This window comes from Monopterus albus, unplaced genomic scaffold (genome assembly GCF_001952655.1).
Source record: "Monopterus albus unplaced genomic scaffold, M_albus_1.0 scaffold4.1, whole genome shotgun sequence".
Lineage (NCBI taxonomy): Eukaryota > Metazoa > Chordata > Actinopteri > Synbranchiformes > Synbranchidae > Monopterus > Monopterus albus.
The window spans coordinates 3836539-3853206 of record NW_018127884.1 but is presented as its reverse complement, the minus strand read 5'-3'; the positions used below and the strand labels follow the sequence as shown (position 1 = coordinate 3853206).

General features: G+C 41.1%; 1 protein-coding gene across 2 annotated transcripts in view; it reads right to left on the bottom strand.

Annotated features, from left to right (window-relative positions):
- The window catches only part of igdcc3 (immunoglobulin superfamily, DCC subclass, member 3), a 60750-nt gene extending 44465 nt beyond the window's left edge, over nt 1-16285 (bottom strand). For both annotated transcript variants that reach the window (XR_002275681.1, XM_020609910.1), the window contains exons 1-2: nt 16207-16285; nt 10314-10619 (exon numbers count right to left, since the gene is read on the bottom strand). Coding sequence is in view for 1 of the 2 variants with exons in the window: in XM_020609910.1 (XP_020465566.1) it covers nt 10314-10619; nt 16207-16285 (385 nt within the window). In the remaining variant the exon portion in view is untranslated. The remainder of the gene's footprint in view (nt 1-10313; nt 10620-16206) is intronic.
- Nucleotides 16286-16668: the final 383 nt, after the last annotated feature.

The following is a 16668-nucleotide window of genomic DNA, read 5'->3' as shown; positions in this document are numbered from 1 at the left end:
GATGCTCCGTGGACATTCGTTTGGAGCTACGACTCTTGTGAATTGCTCTCGATTAAGCTACTAGTTTAGCTAGCTTCTAAACTAGCCGATATAAAGTAGCAAGTTAAATTTGGTAGTTAGCAAGAACTTCTGCAAATATATCTGAAGATATATCAAATATGTCTGAAGATGATTTTCTTGATCTATAACCTGTTTGTTCTATAAAAGGTCAAAGTAGATTTCCTAAAGATGACATCTTCAAATGACTTGTTTTGTCTAACCAAAAGTCAAAAACAAGACGTTTACTATGACACTATGACGTCAGACAAAAAAAAAGGGATAAAGTCCTAACAACTGAGAAGATTAAATGAAGGACTAAAACAAAATTCCAGTGCACACCAGAGATGTCTAAGTAATTTCCAGGAGGAAACTGGAGATCCCAGAGATCTTTCCCCCTATGCCGGCAGGTCAGCAGCCTCTTGGTTACTGTGAAATTTATTTTATCATTGGTGACCAATCCTCTTTCTCACACACACAAACACACAGAAGCCTGACAGGCTTTTTAACCCCAACACCTCACATGCTCCTTTCCTACATAACAACTATAGAGAAAAGAGCCTGTTTTTACTGTCACTGTCAGTCACAGTGAGCTCATGTTTTTACAGTGAATCCCTTGTTTCAGTCAAGCCTTGTTTAAACCTATTCAATCATACCTCCCAAAATCTCTCACAGTAACACACTTGTAATACTTAATGCCTGTAAACAAATACCAGTTAGCCTCAGTCAAAACTGAATTAAGTTGTACTGAGGTAACGGAAACACCTCCTAAACAGCCACAGATTTGAACCAACATCACCACCCTCATGAAGGAGAGCTTACTGTTGTATTAGAATGCATTAGCTTTAGTTAGGTGTACCTAATAAACTGCTAAGCCTTCAAGGAAAAACAGAAGAAATATGACAGAGACAAATAAATATCCTTTCTGAGTCTGTGAAAATGTAATATTTTGCTGTTGGTCTTCCAGGCTGCTGTGTTGCTTGACTGGGAAAAGTCAGGGTTAGAGCTGTAATGCTGTGACAGGGTTAGACCACCTTATTTCACTGCCAAAACCAAGGTCACTGCCACTGCCCTGGGGCCATAAAGACAGGGGGGATGGGTTCCCACTAGGGAATGAGCAGGAGGCTGAGCATTGAAGGAGGGGAAATATAATGGGAGGAGAATTAAAAAAGGAGGGGAGGGGTATTCTACCCTAGTGCACACAAAAAGGTCACCGTTTCCCAGATAAACCCCCCTCTCCATCGTCCAGCCCCTCATGACCTCTGACCCCTCTATTTCTAAGTCAATGCTGAAACACAGAGAGAAGAAGGGGGGAAGGAAGGTGCAAGGGGAAACACAACCACCCAGAGTCAGCAGTGACAAAAGGGGGCCTCAGCCACAGCTAGCTGAGGCGGTCAGGAGAACAAACAACCAGGTCACAATGCAGAGCCACCAGAGGCTGCACATCTCCACAGCCTCTGCCTGTTCCCAGCCACTCCAATACTCTGCAGTTCACAACTAACAATAGGTGCTGCTCCGCTCCGAGAGGTACCCCAGCACACACAAACGCACACATGAGCTAGAGAGGGGAGAGACGGCTGAGGCCCAGAGGAGAGCTGCTGCCTGCCCATCACTGACTGGCCTTTGTTTCTGACTCTTCTGCTTATTGGCCACCACAGAAATATTTCCTGACCCCTGCTTAAACAAAATGGAAAACAGGCTCTATGTATGTGTATGTGTGAGAACAACTGATGGGGCAAAATGCTATAAGACAACATTATTATATTTATCATTATTTCTCCTACTACCAAACTAATATCCACAACTGGCTCCACCTACTGTCTGTCTTTATCCTCATTGCACATTTTCACACATGCAAGAAAGGGTCTTTTACTGTTTTTACCAGTGGATGGCACAGACCCTGTAAAGGCTTTTGATGGGCCATAAATGCTCAGTTAAGTGTAGTGAAGCACAATGACAAGGAAGTAGAGAGAGCCAGCCAAACCGCTAGTGAAGCTTGGAATCACAGGAGCACCAACATAAACCCCTAGTTCAAACCCAGATATTGTTGTGCTTCCATCTTTGAGAAGATCCTCTGCTGACCAAAGTGACTCCCTGCTGCCCAACCTCATTCTAAGTTTAACATTACTGTTCATGATGAGGACTAACATCCACTTCCAAGAGGCCAGGTGAGCTAAATAAAACACTGTTAAAACAATGTGAAAACACAGGATTCATTTCTACCTGCTTGGACATGCTTGGTACAGACAAAAACCCTTGGAGAGGATCATACTTGATTTAGTCAAATCAAAACGGTGCAAGACTACAAAGCCAGACTCCAGCATTTGGAGACTGGTCTGCCTTGTCCAACCTTTGGTCCGACCTCTTCCCTCACTCCTTTCACCTTTCACCTCTATTACTCAGGAATTCCTCCTGTGAGCCTTAAAAGCAGGCAGAAGGAATTTTAGGCCCCCTTTTCATTTGTTTGTTTGAGAATAACTAGGGTGGTCCACAGACAGACACTGCCTTCATAAACACAGCCCCGCTTTGTCCAACACACAAGCACAGATGTAGTCTACAATTTGAACTTGAATTTCAACTAAGACCGAAGCTGATCTTTAAATGAGCAAGTTTGATGTGATGTTTACTTTAAATTGATCACATTGTCAAAAAGCAAGTACCACTCAGTCTCAACATAACTTGCTAGAATCTACCCAGATTTTTAAGTAAAATACAACAATACCAGTCCATATAAGTACAATGTTTTTCAAAGTCAGTGCTGATTTGTATGACAATGAAATAAAGAGGCATTATCAGCTCAGTGTTCGCAGCTGATGAGTGCAGCTGCTAGAAATGTTTGCGCAGTTGCATGAGGGGGCATGCTCATGAATTTAAATTGAGATACCCCTATTTTTCGCTGTAAAGCAGATGATGTGATACATATATGCACCAAAAAAATCCATCTGTGAAGATGGAAATAAGTCAGGACATTAAATGTTGGATGCCACACAACTTTCTATAGCTTCTGTTAGACAGGTAAGTTCACTAAAGTCGAGCTTTCCAACATATAATCATATGTAAATTTAGGCATTGACTACCCACATCTGACATGAAGATCATTCAATTTTGGGATTTCCTAGACAGACCACTTCTGCCAGATGTAAAAAGGCCACCATAATACTTGGTTCCTCACCTTCTAGCAGTAGCTTCGGTTTGTTATCTAAATTAATTCAAAGCTGTAATATTTGCATGTATAGCTCTGAATTGTCTTGCACTTATTTGCATCACTGACTGGTGTACCACCACTACAGCACCTCCAGAGCCTCTAAACAATGTATGTTAACTACTGTAGCATTTGGTCCTATCTAAAAAGGCCTGGGGTTATAATTTTTTAAATTTTTTTCATTTTAGAGGTTTTCCTGAAAACATCATACCGACTCAAGCTGTTATTTAAAAATCCATTTTCATACAATTATGATTGATTATGTTGCTTGGTATCCTCTAATCATTACTTATTTGATTTATCACAATTTTATTTTATTTATTCTTTTTCTTCTGTGTGATTCTGGGTTAATATATTTAAAATGAATTTGTGTGTGCATGTGTGTATGTATCTGGTACATACAATGGACATGTGTTCAACATGTGCCTATTTTTCCTCATGTGTAAAAAGCACTTTAAAAAGCTAGACACGGTAAGATGATTTTATTTCATATTACATTTCTTTAAAAAAGACACATGGTATATAGAATTAAATCATGTCAAACATGGAGGAATAAGCTAAATGTTTGTTTGAGCAAATGAATGTTTCCATCACGCAGCTGTTTCACCACTCCTCCTGTTTAATGCCTTGACTCTGCAAGTGATTTTGTTTATACCGACAGATATTTTTAGAACACAAGGGCACCAGTTCTGCTCCACATGATTGCTCATCCCTCATATTATAGCGAAGCCTTCCTCCACCAGATGATTGTTATAGCGCTCCATGCATGTCTGTGCTCTTCGCATGGCTGCAGTCCTGTCAACATAGCTCAAGCAAACACTGTGCTCTTGATTTTGTTCTATTAGCTGTTTATTTTTGATAAATAGAAATAGAGGGAATGCAAGTGAAGTAATCCTGCAAAACACAAATGCTCTTTTTTTCCCAACCAGCCAGCAATATCAATATTGTATAAAACATTAACTGTAGCTAATATATTTATTAAACTATTGATTTGTTATTAATTAACAAGTGCCTGGGAATCTAACTGAAACCACATTTAATATCTCCCCATTGTTATCAACCATACATACAGCAAACTAAGACAATAAGATAATGTGATTTTCCTTTGCTTCAAGGTCAATGACATGTCAATTTCAGAAATAATAGATGCTCTCTCTGTCCTTTCTTCACAGGAAAATTGAACAAGCCTAAGCATTTGTCAATATACACAGCTGTAATTAGGGACAGTCGGTTTTTTGGTTTATTCAGCTTCCTGACAAAATTCATAACCCCATGGCCAGAGACAGAGAAAGAGAAAATGAGACAGTAACATCGGCAGCTTTTGACCCTTGCTTTTTCTATTATAAGCACATAGATCATAAAAAAGGACATGCTGTGAACCAATTCTGAAAAGCAGAGCGCTATTCTAAAACTAGCAATGAAATATCTTCATTGTTGCTGGTTCAACTGAATTTAGTCTGCAGTTTTGAGCAAGATTACATAGCACAGGTCAGGGCTGTCATTCCTTCAGCCTGCCTCACTGCAACAGCAAAAGAGAAAAAAGCCAATTCTACCTCACTTGTTCTGATGACACACTGGCAGACAGATGGAGAGGCACTGATTACACAGCAGGGAGGAACTCTCAAGCTTAACATCAGCCCAAGTACCTGCCCATTAGAAGGCACAGGGCAGTCACAGGCCATGTCAGTATATACCACTATAGCTATGTGATGTGAGGAATAATATCAGTTCAAGCAACATAGTGATGACTATTCTTTATTTGCCTTGTGGCATAAAATGGCAACAGCACATGAGAGATGAAAACAGAAATGCTCCAATGTCAAACATGCAGTTAATTTCTCAAATGAACTAAACGTGATATTGTAGGGGTTGAAAATAAAAATACTATGAGGCCTAATATATGAATGTCAAAACAAGCTTGTATTTGCATTTAGTTGGTTAATCAAAAAATGACTTGTTTGTGGGAAGCCAGTAGGGAGGAGCAGGGGTAGGTGGGGGATGGATCGGGGGTGAGGTTACGCTTGCAGACAAAGGGAGCAACAAGAAGATGTAGGGATGGAGCTTCAGCATGCACCCCAACAGGAGGCCGTTAAAGGGGTGGGGGCAGGAAGGTCGGAGAGCGAGAGAAAGCCACTGTCGACCCAAATGCACATGCACGTATTCACCCTCACATAAACTAATGTGAGCTCCCTATAAATCAATCTCACTATCCACTGTCTGTCTGAGCTTCCAGTGGCACAGCTTTGAAAAGTACCATGCTGCAACTTCTCATCTTCTGCCACTAATAAACATTTGACTTTGCCTGGTCGACATCACACTTATTTACATTTAGACCCCTGAGAGCAGTAAAATTCACACAAATGAGAGGCATAAAATGGGTATAAAATGAGACACTTTTACAGGCACCCTCTGTCTTCTCCTATTTCATCCTTTATAACCCCCCTGGGTTCTTCTTTTTCATTAAAGTCTCATTCAGAAGCCTACCATTATAATGGGAGTACAACGCACAAAATGGATCATCCAGCAACCAAGGGCGCTATATCAATACTGAAACAATCTATAAAGTCAATAACACATATAATGCACAGTTATTACGTTTGCATCGTTTACTGCTGGTGTTCCTCATGTTTGCACCAACTTTGCCTGCGCTCAGCACACTTCATATTGTGTTTGCAAATTTCTTCAAATGCTGCCTGAGGTCAACTGCAGTCTCCCCATATGAATGGGATGGTTAAAAAAATATTTCCTAACAAAGCTTAAACTCTTTCCAATTAATTGCAGACAAACAGACAAAGGCAAGTCATTTCAACTGATCCTAAAGCTATTTTGTAACAGGGGGGCTTTTGTGGTGGGTTGCCTGGTGACGCGGGTGTGGTGTGGGGGAGGGGCATGATCCCCGGACGGGTCCACTGTACCAGGCCTGTCATTCATCCAAATGATGAAAAGCTTCCTGAACCTAAGCTAATGAGGAGGTCCTACAGCAACAGAGGAAAGAGAGGGAGGCTGAAAGAGAGAAATCAACCATCAAAGAGATAATATTTAGGAGGAAAAAAGTGTTTCCTGGACCGACTGCTGATTCAGAGGGCCGACGGGGAGTCCGTCCTACACCAGCCCCCGACAGTGAGCTCACACAAATGGTTGTCAAGCAAATAAAAAGTGAAATTTATGGAGGGTGGTAATGTGGAGGGTGAGATTGAGGCTTTATCCACTGGGAGGGCTATAAAGAGGCTTCAGCAATCACACCACCCATTGCATCACAGTGGTACAAGTCAGAGCTCTGTTGTAAAAGGGACTATAACACAGCAAATTACCTCAAAAACACAAAGAGAACATCAACATTAACAAACACTTGGAGCAGAAAAAGAAACAAACACTAGTCACTGACCTTTGTAAGGAGAGAATGTTTGTTTTGGGCCATTTCTCTTCATAAACAAAATGGTAAATCCGAAATAATTTGTCCCGTGCATAAGTCTGGTCGGCCAGGACAGGATGAAACGGACCGGTGACTGTCCAGATCACCCTAGAATATTGTTTCTATAAGACTTTTTATTAAAGACCTAAAGCAAAGCAGTCAAATAAAAAGAGGTTTAATTAACAGGGGAACACTTGTGTACTGAACAGGGGCCTGCAAGAACCTGGAGGCTGATGAGTGCAAGAAGCTGAGCACTGAAGGATTTTTATGATTTTTCAGAATGTACTGTAACACACAAGCATCTTGGAAGCTTTCTGTGACAGCCTTACATAAACAACGACAGAATGTACTGTAACACACAAGCATCTCGGAAGCTTTCCGTGACAGCCTAACATAAACAACGCAGGTAGGGATGCTGTTATGCCTAGCTGTGGCAATGAAATTACTGGCTTTGCATTGTGACACAACAGGTAAAAGATCCCTAACTACGACAACTAATGATGCAATGAAAGCCATAGTAATTTGACTTCTAAAAGAACTGAACCTTTTTAAATATGTTGCAAATCAATCAAAGCTTTAAACATGGTCGAAGCCACAGTGAAATACCAACATTACTGTTTTATAGCTAATCTTCCAAAAATACAGAAGATATTAATGGGCAATGATACATATAGTAAGAATTTTTAATCTTGGGAGTCTCTTTGAAGGGTCTCTGGGGGATTAGTTTTAAAGCAACGGCTCCTTGCTGCCATGATAGAAGAGATAAGAGACGGAGTATCATTATAGCAGAATCTTTACTCATTCAACACTTTGCCACAAGACTGCTCGGCACACCCCAAAAGGTCAGAGGTTGGGGCCAGAATGTGACTTTCAGGAATCCTGTAGCCAAATCCTTCCTAATCAATATAAGATAGATAGAAGAGCTGGGACGTGTCTGCAGAAGCACAAAGATCAGCCACAACAAAATCATTCCACCATTAATGCTTTTGAATTTGAGCCACTAGGTCCAAAGGGTGCTCCAGTTAAAGTTCATTCACTGAGATTAAATCTGTATAGGGTGTCAGAAACAGATGACTGATGGAGAATTGCTCTACACTTGCATAATCCCTGTTTTCATTTCCATACAACATTCTGATATTATGCTGCAACTCTTTAACACTATATGTGATTCCTCTAGAATTTGCAAATATTACAATGAAATAAAATTTTTGGCGGAACAGAGTAATCGGGGACAATACTGTGTGGTGTGTGGGAGACTAAATGTACAGAGGACTGGGTTGCTGGATGACTCCACTGCATTACACTGTACTTTACAAAGTTGCAATTTTCAAAATTCAGAGCATCAGATACTCAAACTATATATAACTTTGCTAGTGCTGTTCTCACCAACATTTGCAGCATAAGATAACTTTGAGGTTGATGTACACTAGCTACATTTTTTGTTTATAAAAACTGAGTGCACACCACCTTGATGCAGAATTTTAAAATGTGCTAAAATTGCATCTACAGTCTGACCTTTGAAAATAAAGACCCTCTGGTGAGGCCTTGAAAGGTTGTGTTTGACAGCAGCAGCCGCTGAGCTGAAGTGACTTTTCCCTTTGGCCAGTGAGACGTCCATGCTAGCCTCCCTACCCCACTGAGTGGAAAAGCTGTATTGGCTACAACAGCACAGCAGTATACTGTCTACACACACAGCCCGGGAATCAACAGGCTTCTGCAAGCCTTTGTCCATCTCTGTGTTACTGAAAATATATATATAACAGAGCCTTCAAAAAGCCTTAACTCAGCACAGTGTGGAACAATGCAGCATCACTAAAGCTGCTGCAACGTCCACAGAGGAATGTGCACATTCCAAATGCATTTAATTTGAAGTCAGCTGAGATGTGCTGTATGTGTGTGAGACAAAAGAGAAGAAAGGAGGACAGAGAGTTACACTGCCTCACTGTGATATGCTAAAAATATTAAAACCGAACCATGGCTACAATGCTGGGAACTTAACGCTGAGCTAGAATCGCTTCAAATATGAGATCTGGTGGTCAAGCCAAAGAAAATTTATCTTGGCGCCCCTACCGGGGGCGTGTGCAGCTGGGTAGCTTCAAGCTTATTGCGCTCTTACAAAGCAGCTTGGAAACTCTCAGCATGAGTGCTTGTTAATGCTAAACTCAAAGGCCTGAATTTCTAAGCAGCACTGTAGATGAGCATCAGAAGGTTCATTATCCTCAAAGAACGATATTAAAATATTCAAATGACTCCACAGCCGGGGATATTAAATACATTTACATGCACGGCAATACTCCGATGACTGGGACCGAACTTCCTGCGGTTTCTGCTTGTGTCATGTGTGTTCAATCATGAGTCTTATACATACTGATAATTTCATATGTTGGGATCTCAATATAAGATCATTTAGGATAACACAATCATAATCTACTAAAAATATAACAGTCATAATCAAAGTAAACCTGTCTCCTAGAAATATCATTTAAATATTACTAAAATATTTTTTCCCAGTGACAGTGGTGGCAAAGTAATCACTAGCTGGATTGTGTTCAGAGGCAACTTTTTTTAAATAAATGAATGAAGCACTACATTTATTAAAGCGAGTGGCATCACCAGGAGGTGGGTGCAGTGGATGGTGGCCAAATAAAGCACACTACTGTGTCACCAGGGACCAGTGTTTGCATCCACAATCCTGTCTGTGGTAATATTTAGGCAACAAAAGCAGTTTAGATAAGGTTAGGAAAAGGTCATGGCTTTGGGTACGTGTAAATAAACCTTGTGTCTTAAAGGATCAGATCAACCATCTGGTTGATCTGATCTGATCTGATCGTGAAGGTGCTCCTGCTTCTTCTTGTCCTTTCCTTGTCTCTCTCTGCTCACCCCAGCTCCACCTCCTCCTCAGTATGCTCTGGCTTCAAGTGACATAGACTTGATTTACTGGATTGCAAAATCACTGAAACAGTCCTTTAAGTCAGTGTTAACCAAACGGCAACCTCTGAGGTGGAGAAATGAAGCCAGTTAAAACCTGTAGTTCCATGAATGGCCAACTGAGGCTGGCTGAAGTCAGTACCTATAGATTCCTATGTTAAAATGCTCAACTTTACAGCAGAAATAAATGTTTACAGCTTGTTACAAAAAAGATGTTGCTCTCTATAGCTAATTTCCCCTTCTGTGACAACTGTATGGGGGTTGAATTTTCATATAACCCGACCGTTTAAGTTATAATGAGACTAAAAGTTACACATTAATTAAGGGCATGGCAACTTTGACTGACAGACGGGAGGATCCCGCCAAAGCTCCACTCTCTATGGCCATTGTTGGATTAGCCGTAGGAGGCGGAGTGAAGCTCCATCAATATGGCAATGGCCAGACTTGAGCTTCAAAACCGCTCTGCAGAAAACCAACAGGTGATGTCACAGTGGGTTTGTCCATCTTTTATATACAGTCAGTGGTGGCAACATGTTCTGTTTTATCTAACCTTAACCAACTGCGAGTGCCTAAACATAACCATAAAAACAATTTCATAACACTGTGTATCAGGTGATTAATACAACTTTAAGAAATACGTACATTTAAACCTATTTACTTGACAGTGTTAAACTTTGATGAAAAGCAAAAGCAGCTCTCAAAATATATAAGACAAAGATCACAGGAGAGACTTACTGGCTGCCTGAATGCGAGCCTTACGGCTCACCACCAGCCCAAAAGAATTCTGGGCCATGCACTCGTAGTCGCCCTCATCAGACGATCCATCAGACTTGGTCTTCTGGAAATGACCGATCAGGAGTGAGCCATTGATGAAGGTGGTATGATGTTGGTCCTGAGCTAAAAGGAGGCCGTTACGTCTCCACTGCGTCGTAATCGGAGGGATGCCATCCACCTGGCAGTGGAGCATGAGCGGCTGCTCCTGTACAGCAATGATATCACTGGGCTCCAGGGTGAAGGAGAGCTCCGCTTCGCACATCACACCTGAAGAGACACACACACACACACAGGAACAATATAGATGAGGTGGATGTCCATTCTTGATGTCCACGTACAGCAGTACAGTACTTTAAACCCCCTAACAGACTGTTTTCTACTTTTATTTAGTTTGGTTCACTCAAAGTCCACTTGATAGGTTTTCATCTGGTCATTTCATACTTTTCTTCAGGAGATGGAGTTAGTTCAGTTGTCATGGTCAGATTTCAGAATTCTTTTTATAAGATAGTTAGGCCTAGGCAGTATATGGGTGCCACTCTCTCCCACCTCTCTACCTTCATCTCCCTCTATGCTCACTAGCATGACGGGTAATACTGCATTTCAGCTTTATGAAAGATAGAAATACTGTATTGCAAATAATATTAGGTTATTACTGGATATTTTGGTTTGCTCAGAACTCATCGATGACAATGGTTAAATCTTACTGTTAGGTTCTCATAAGGCATTTGATACTGCAGAACATCAGTTTATTTTCCAGGCTGTAAATTAATTTAATTCAGATCCTTTTCAAAAGCTATAGAGAAGAGTAAGGGCTCTGTAATAGTTGTAGATATACAGCAATAGATCTCGTAGATGTAGCAAACCTAAGGGCATGTAATAGGGTTGCCCTGCTTCCCCTTACTTTTTCTTGTTAGTTTATTGCTTTTCAAATTAAATTTACTGCTGTGATCGCTAAAGACTTAATTATTATTCAGCTAGCAGTCCATACTACCCTCATTCTTAAAAGGTCAGAGTCAAATTCCTGTAGCTATTGACCCAGAATTTTCAAGGGCATCCACTCTATATTTATACAGAAGAAATGTGAGTGTATGGCTATCTGACTGTTCTGAATTTGCTTTTTACAATATCTCAGTGATGTTTTGTTTTTGGACATCCTACTAACTTCAGTTTCATTTGGAAAAGCAAGTTACAGTAACTACTATGAAAAGGGTGGGCTCAGTTTTCTGCACTTCCTTATTGAACTTGACTGAGAAAAGTCTTAAAATCATTTCTGAAAGCTACTGGAGGCCAGTGCAATAAGCTCAAACACAGGTTATGTGATCTCTCATACATAAACATATAGCTAATTTCATTAATCTGTTCTATACCTCCTCTGTATGCTCCAGGGTCATAAGGAACTTCAACAGTTGCACTCCAAATAATCATTCTCACGCCAAGCCTCACATTTAAACAAACAGGCTCCTTCTGTCATATCGCTGATATAGCAACAACACGCCAGGCCTTACAGCTCATCAATAAAAAGCCTTAACTGAGCCACCTCCAGGCTACAGCCAGAAGGGAATTCAGAGGCTACAAACTGAATGCACCCAGAGCATGTGTACTCTTACACTATAAATACACACATGCATGGCCTTGTATGTGCTGTACTGTGATCACTGTGCTCTCTTTTCTTCTTCACTCATCAACATAAAATACTCTCTGACTACATCAGTGGTATTTGTCTGTAGTGATGCTTTCTACATTATAATGGTGTGAGGAGATCTGGTTTTCTGTATTTGTGGTCTCTGAGGGTGAAGATGGAGGAGTTTGAAAGCAATATATAAAGGATGTAAACAGCCTGACCTGACTTGGTACTATAAAAGAGGAGCTTAGCAGGCTCTCTGGGTATCATGTTTCAGCTGCTGATGGTCTAACCACTACCAGTCTCTGCCCCAGGCCCTGGAATCTAGTGGGAGGGGGCTAGCAAAGGGCAAAGCGCAAGGGTCAAAAGAGAGAACCCCTAGCTTCATCCCTCAAATTCCAGCCGAGGAATACTTCCCCTTAGGTGCAGCCGAGAAATTCATTGACACACTCCTCCATGAAGATCACATAAGGAGTATAATGCAAAGAAACATTATCTTCCTCTCTTCTAGTTCTGTATCCCTGGTTTATGTGCCTCCCCCTACCCTTTCTTCACCCAACAAGCATGGTAAGTAAAATGGCCATGGAATCAGTGCTGCCACTTGTGAAAAACAAAGGGGGAGGTGGTGGTGAAATATTTAACCCTTAGCAGGAAGGTGGTGATCCCGCTTGCCTGGGCAGCTGCTCTCCAAAATGATGCTGGCCAGAGAAGCTCCATCTCCTTTTGGTTTTCACACAGGAAACAGCCAGCAGTGAAAAAACAGCAGCAAACACAAGCCTACAGCCACACGTGCAGTCAGTCCCACTTCATGTTTTGATCATGGATAATTCTCAGACAGAAGCAAGTGTTATATACCATTCAGCCTTTCTTTGTGTCGATGAAATATATCAGTGACTTAGTAAAATAACATCTGATAGTGTTATCAGGTCTTGTGGCACAAAAGATAACAGTCCAGTGTTTACTGTGTTACAGTGTCACTGATTTGGAGTCCATAAAATGTCTTAATTGATGTTGTATATACTTCTTCATGACTTTAATGAATCAGTTCATTCATTAGCTAAAACAATGTGAATGCTACTGGGCTTTGGCTGTCTAAATAAATAAAGCCAGTTGCTAGGGGGACTAGCTAATGCAATTTTGAGCTGTGGGTGAGTAGACGGGTACAAAGAACGATGTGAGAAAGGTCGTTTTGAACACAACACCAAATCAGAACCAATAAGACAGAGGACATAAGAAAGAAAAAGGATAGCTGGAGCTGGTTTAGGTTAAGGCCGTCTGTGAATGCTGAGCATCCAGAGGGTGTGCAAAGGGACAGAGGATGACAGCTGTAGAAACTAGCGACAAGAACATGTCTATCTACAGAAACATACTCACTGACATGAATCCACATAGGCATGGATTTTCACCGTTAGATAAGGAGACAAACAAATAGATGAACACACACACACACACACATCCTATTGCTCTTTCCATACAGAGACAGGAGACACAAGCGTGTAGGAGGTGAGGCAGAGGGAAATGCTACTTAAGTGTGGCTCATGCTTTGGCTTACTATGACAGATAAGTGTGGCCAGCTGGCACAGAGGTTTACTGCTGCAACCGTAAAGAGAGGATCACACAACAGCTACTGACAGACAGGTGACGTTAGCAGACATGAGCACCACTGACAGAGCTAAGTGAGCTTAGGACAACACAGGCTTCTTACAGGCAGCACTGACACAACTGCTGGGCATCAGGTCATTTCATAGTCCAATGAAAACAGTTTTTTCTTTTTACTGCTCAGATTTACTATAGCCTAGAGGTGCAACAAATAAGTATTTGTTGACTGTCGATTAATACTAACATCCATAAACAGTGAGAAATGTCAGTAAATATCTTATTTTATCAGACAGATTTTGATGGTTTTCTCGAAAACTGACTTAAATGATCAATCATAGTTGTAAAATAGTCGTATACATTTAATTAATATTTTGTTACAGGAGTATACTGTTAGTTATAGATTTGCTTTTATTTCTGTTTGTTTGAGATGGAGAATAATGTTTTGGACGCTAGACAAGGATTGTGTATTTATCCTCTATTAATAGCACTGAATTGTAGCTGGAAGCAGCTGAAAGTGAAGGAAAGGATGCATGCCACCTATGTTCCACATGAATAACGAGTATTAAATAGGCAGTTTTAAAAATGAATTGAGCATTCAGGCATGCACAGCAAAAGATCTTGCAATTAAACAAAGTTTGCATGTATGGATGAAACACCAGAGTGTCTCCAGTATAGATGAGCATCCAGTTCCCTTTCAGTTTATAAAACCTATAATGTCTGGGTAAAAAAAACATTATTTGTTCTATGAGGGATGCATGCACATTTGACCTTTTCTACCTACTCTTATAATCATGTAGTTTTGAGTATTCTAGTATTTATTATATTAACAGCAACTCAGTTACTCAGAACTGAGCAAAATGCAGCACATTAATGCTGAGTAATAGTCGTTCTATTGACATTTTCTCCACAGTCAACACTTCTGTAACAGTAAAGTATATCTCTGTAACAGTCCTAATACTAATCACAATAAACCAAATGCATCCTGGTAGCTTTGGATTAACATAAGTGAGCTTACTGAGACTTTAATAAGCAGGAACCTAAACAGTAATTAAGGTCCCAGTATTTTCTCTCACATTCTTTAACTTAAGCTTGAAAGACGCAATGTAACTCAGTCAATCCATTAAAGGAACGAATTGCCTTTTGATAAACCAAAAAGTCTTATCAGGAGATCTTCTGACTGATCTTTTATGTTTTTGCCTCAGACTTTGAGTTCTTCAGTCTCTGGGACATCTACTGCTGATACTCCTCTTAGTACCTCTGTTGCTTGTGTCAAAAAACACTTATCTAAACTGAATCTAATCTCCAAGGCAGACAAGCACTTGAAAGAGCTTCATTTCTTTAATGTGGTGGGTAGATTGGAATTACATCCATCACAGAGCTATGTTTCTGAAGTTTTTGTTCCCTGACTGAACATATTATGAACCACTACTAGCCTTTATGAATCCAGCGGGGGTCTTTGTGGGTCTCTGTGTGATATTCTTTGCAAATACTCAATACTATCTCCTGCCTTTGAATTAAGGGGCCTCACATAGAGAGAGAAGCTGTCTATCATGGTGAACAAAGGGTCAAAAAAGAAAACTGAAAAAGGAAGAGAGGGACAGTCTTGACATTTAATCTGTACAAATATTCTCCCCAGTAGACAATAACCAGTGTCTTTTAATTTATCCCCAGAGCAATAACCACTGTCATTTCACCCAGCCGTAGGGCGGTGTGCTGTACGGACTGACCGGTCAACAACTCCAACTGCTTTACAAGTCTCCTCATATAAAATGAAACTCCAGCAGCTTAGGAAAGCATCACTTTTAAAAGTTAGCTTGAAGAGTTAGGTCATACAACTAGATGTGTTAATCACTTTTAGTAGATAAAGGCAGCAGTAAAGCTCAATTAAACATGCTGTACATCCTCATTTTTGGTGCGGAATTAATGATACTGAGACTATGTGATTAACAATAACATGGGGAAAGCTGCTGTAAGTCTGCATCCTTACTGTTACTGAGACACCTGAATAAAAGGCAGCCCTGAAGAAAACTTGAAAACTCACTTCTGGTTGCCTACCAATTAAAAATCCACCAGTGTGAATTGTTTTCTACACCACTTAAAACCACTGTAACACAAATAATGCAATTTCCTCCAAGCACCAACTGAACACATTTCAGGGGAACACTTGGTTTCTTATCAAATTAAATATGAAAACAACCCAGAAACTCTGCTGCCATTGCACGTGGCTACCGTGTATTATTACGTGCTGTCTGAACATAAAGAAGCTCAAAACCATATGGATTTGAACACAGGCTACTGTGTATGAAGCGGTGGAACTACACTGATAGCCTGCTTCAAGCTCTCGCGTTCTGCAGAATGCACAGAATATAACTTCACATACAGAACATATCAGTAACCGATAGGTAGCTACAAATCTGGCAGTGCACGAAGCTGCAGCACAAGTCTCCACACTGGCATTTTCTAACGAAATACTACAGCGGAGATGGGTCCAAGTTCAGGGTTATCGGTCACTGCTGCTTGCAACATGCGCCAGGCTCCGGGGAGCAGCGAGCTGACAGCGGTAATCCCCCACAAAGCTTTCACACCCCGAAGCACCAGGCCTGCTCTCCTCTCCGCCAGCAAGATAATGCTTACCAATTAAAGCAGTCAGGAGTATTCCCAAAAAACACGGAACAAAGCGCTGATGTCTTGTGGATGCCATTTCCACACTCATAGAAAATAGTAGGAAACAAAGGTGGGTGAGGAGAACCGGGTGGGGGGGGGGGGGGAACCAAATACACACAGATAGCCTGTCCAGGTTCAGCTGTTACATGTTCCGACCTACACTGCTGCACTTTGGTGGCTCTCTAGGGTCGAACAAGCTTTGGCCATTTTATCCATGTATCAGGAATCTGTCAGCATCCCCGTCAATGTCTCTCTCCTCCTCACTCTGCTGTATCCCTAACAGCAGCCTCTCTCGCTCTCTCTCTCTCCTTCGCTCTCTCTTTCTCTCTCTCTCTCCTGCGCGCACACACACACAAACACAATGGTCTCCCCTAGCCCTTAACCTTAACCATCACAGCTCAATGCCTAACCACACCCCTTACCCTACCTCTA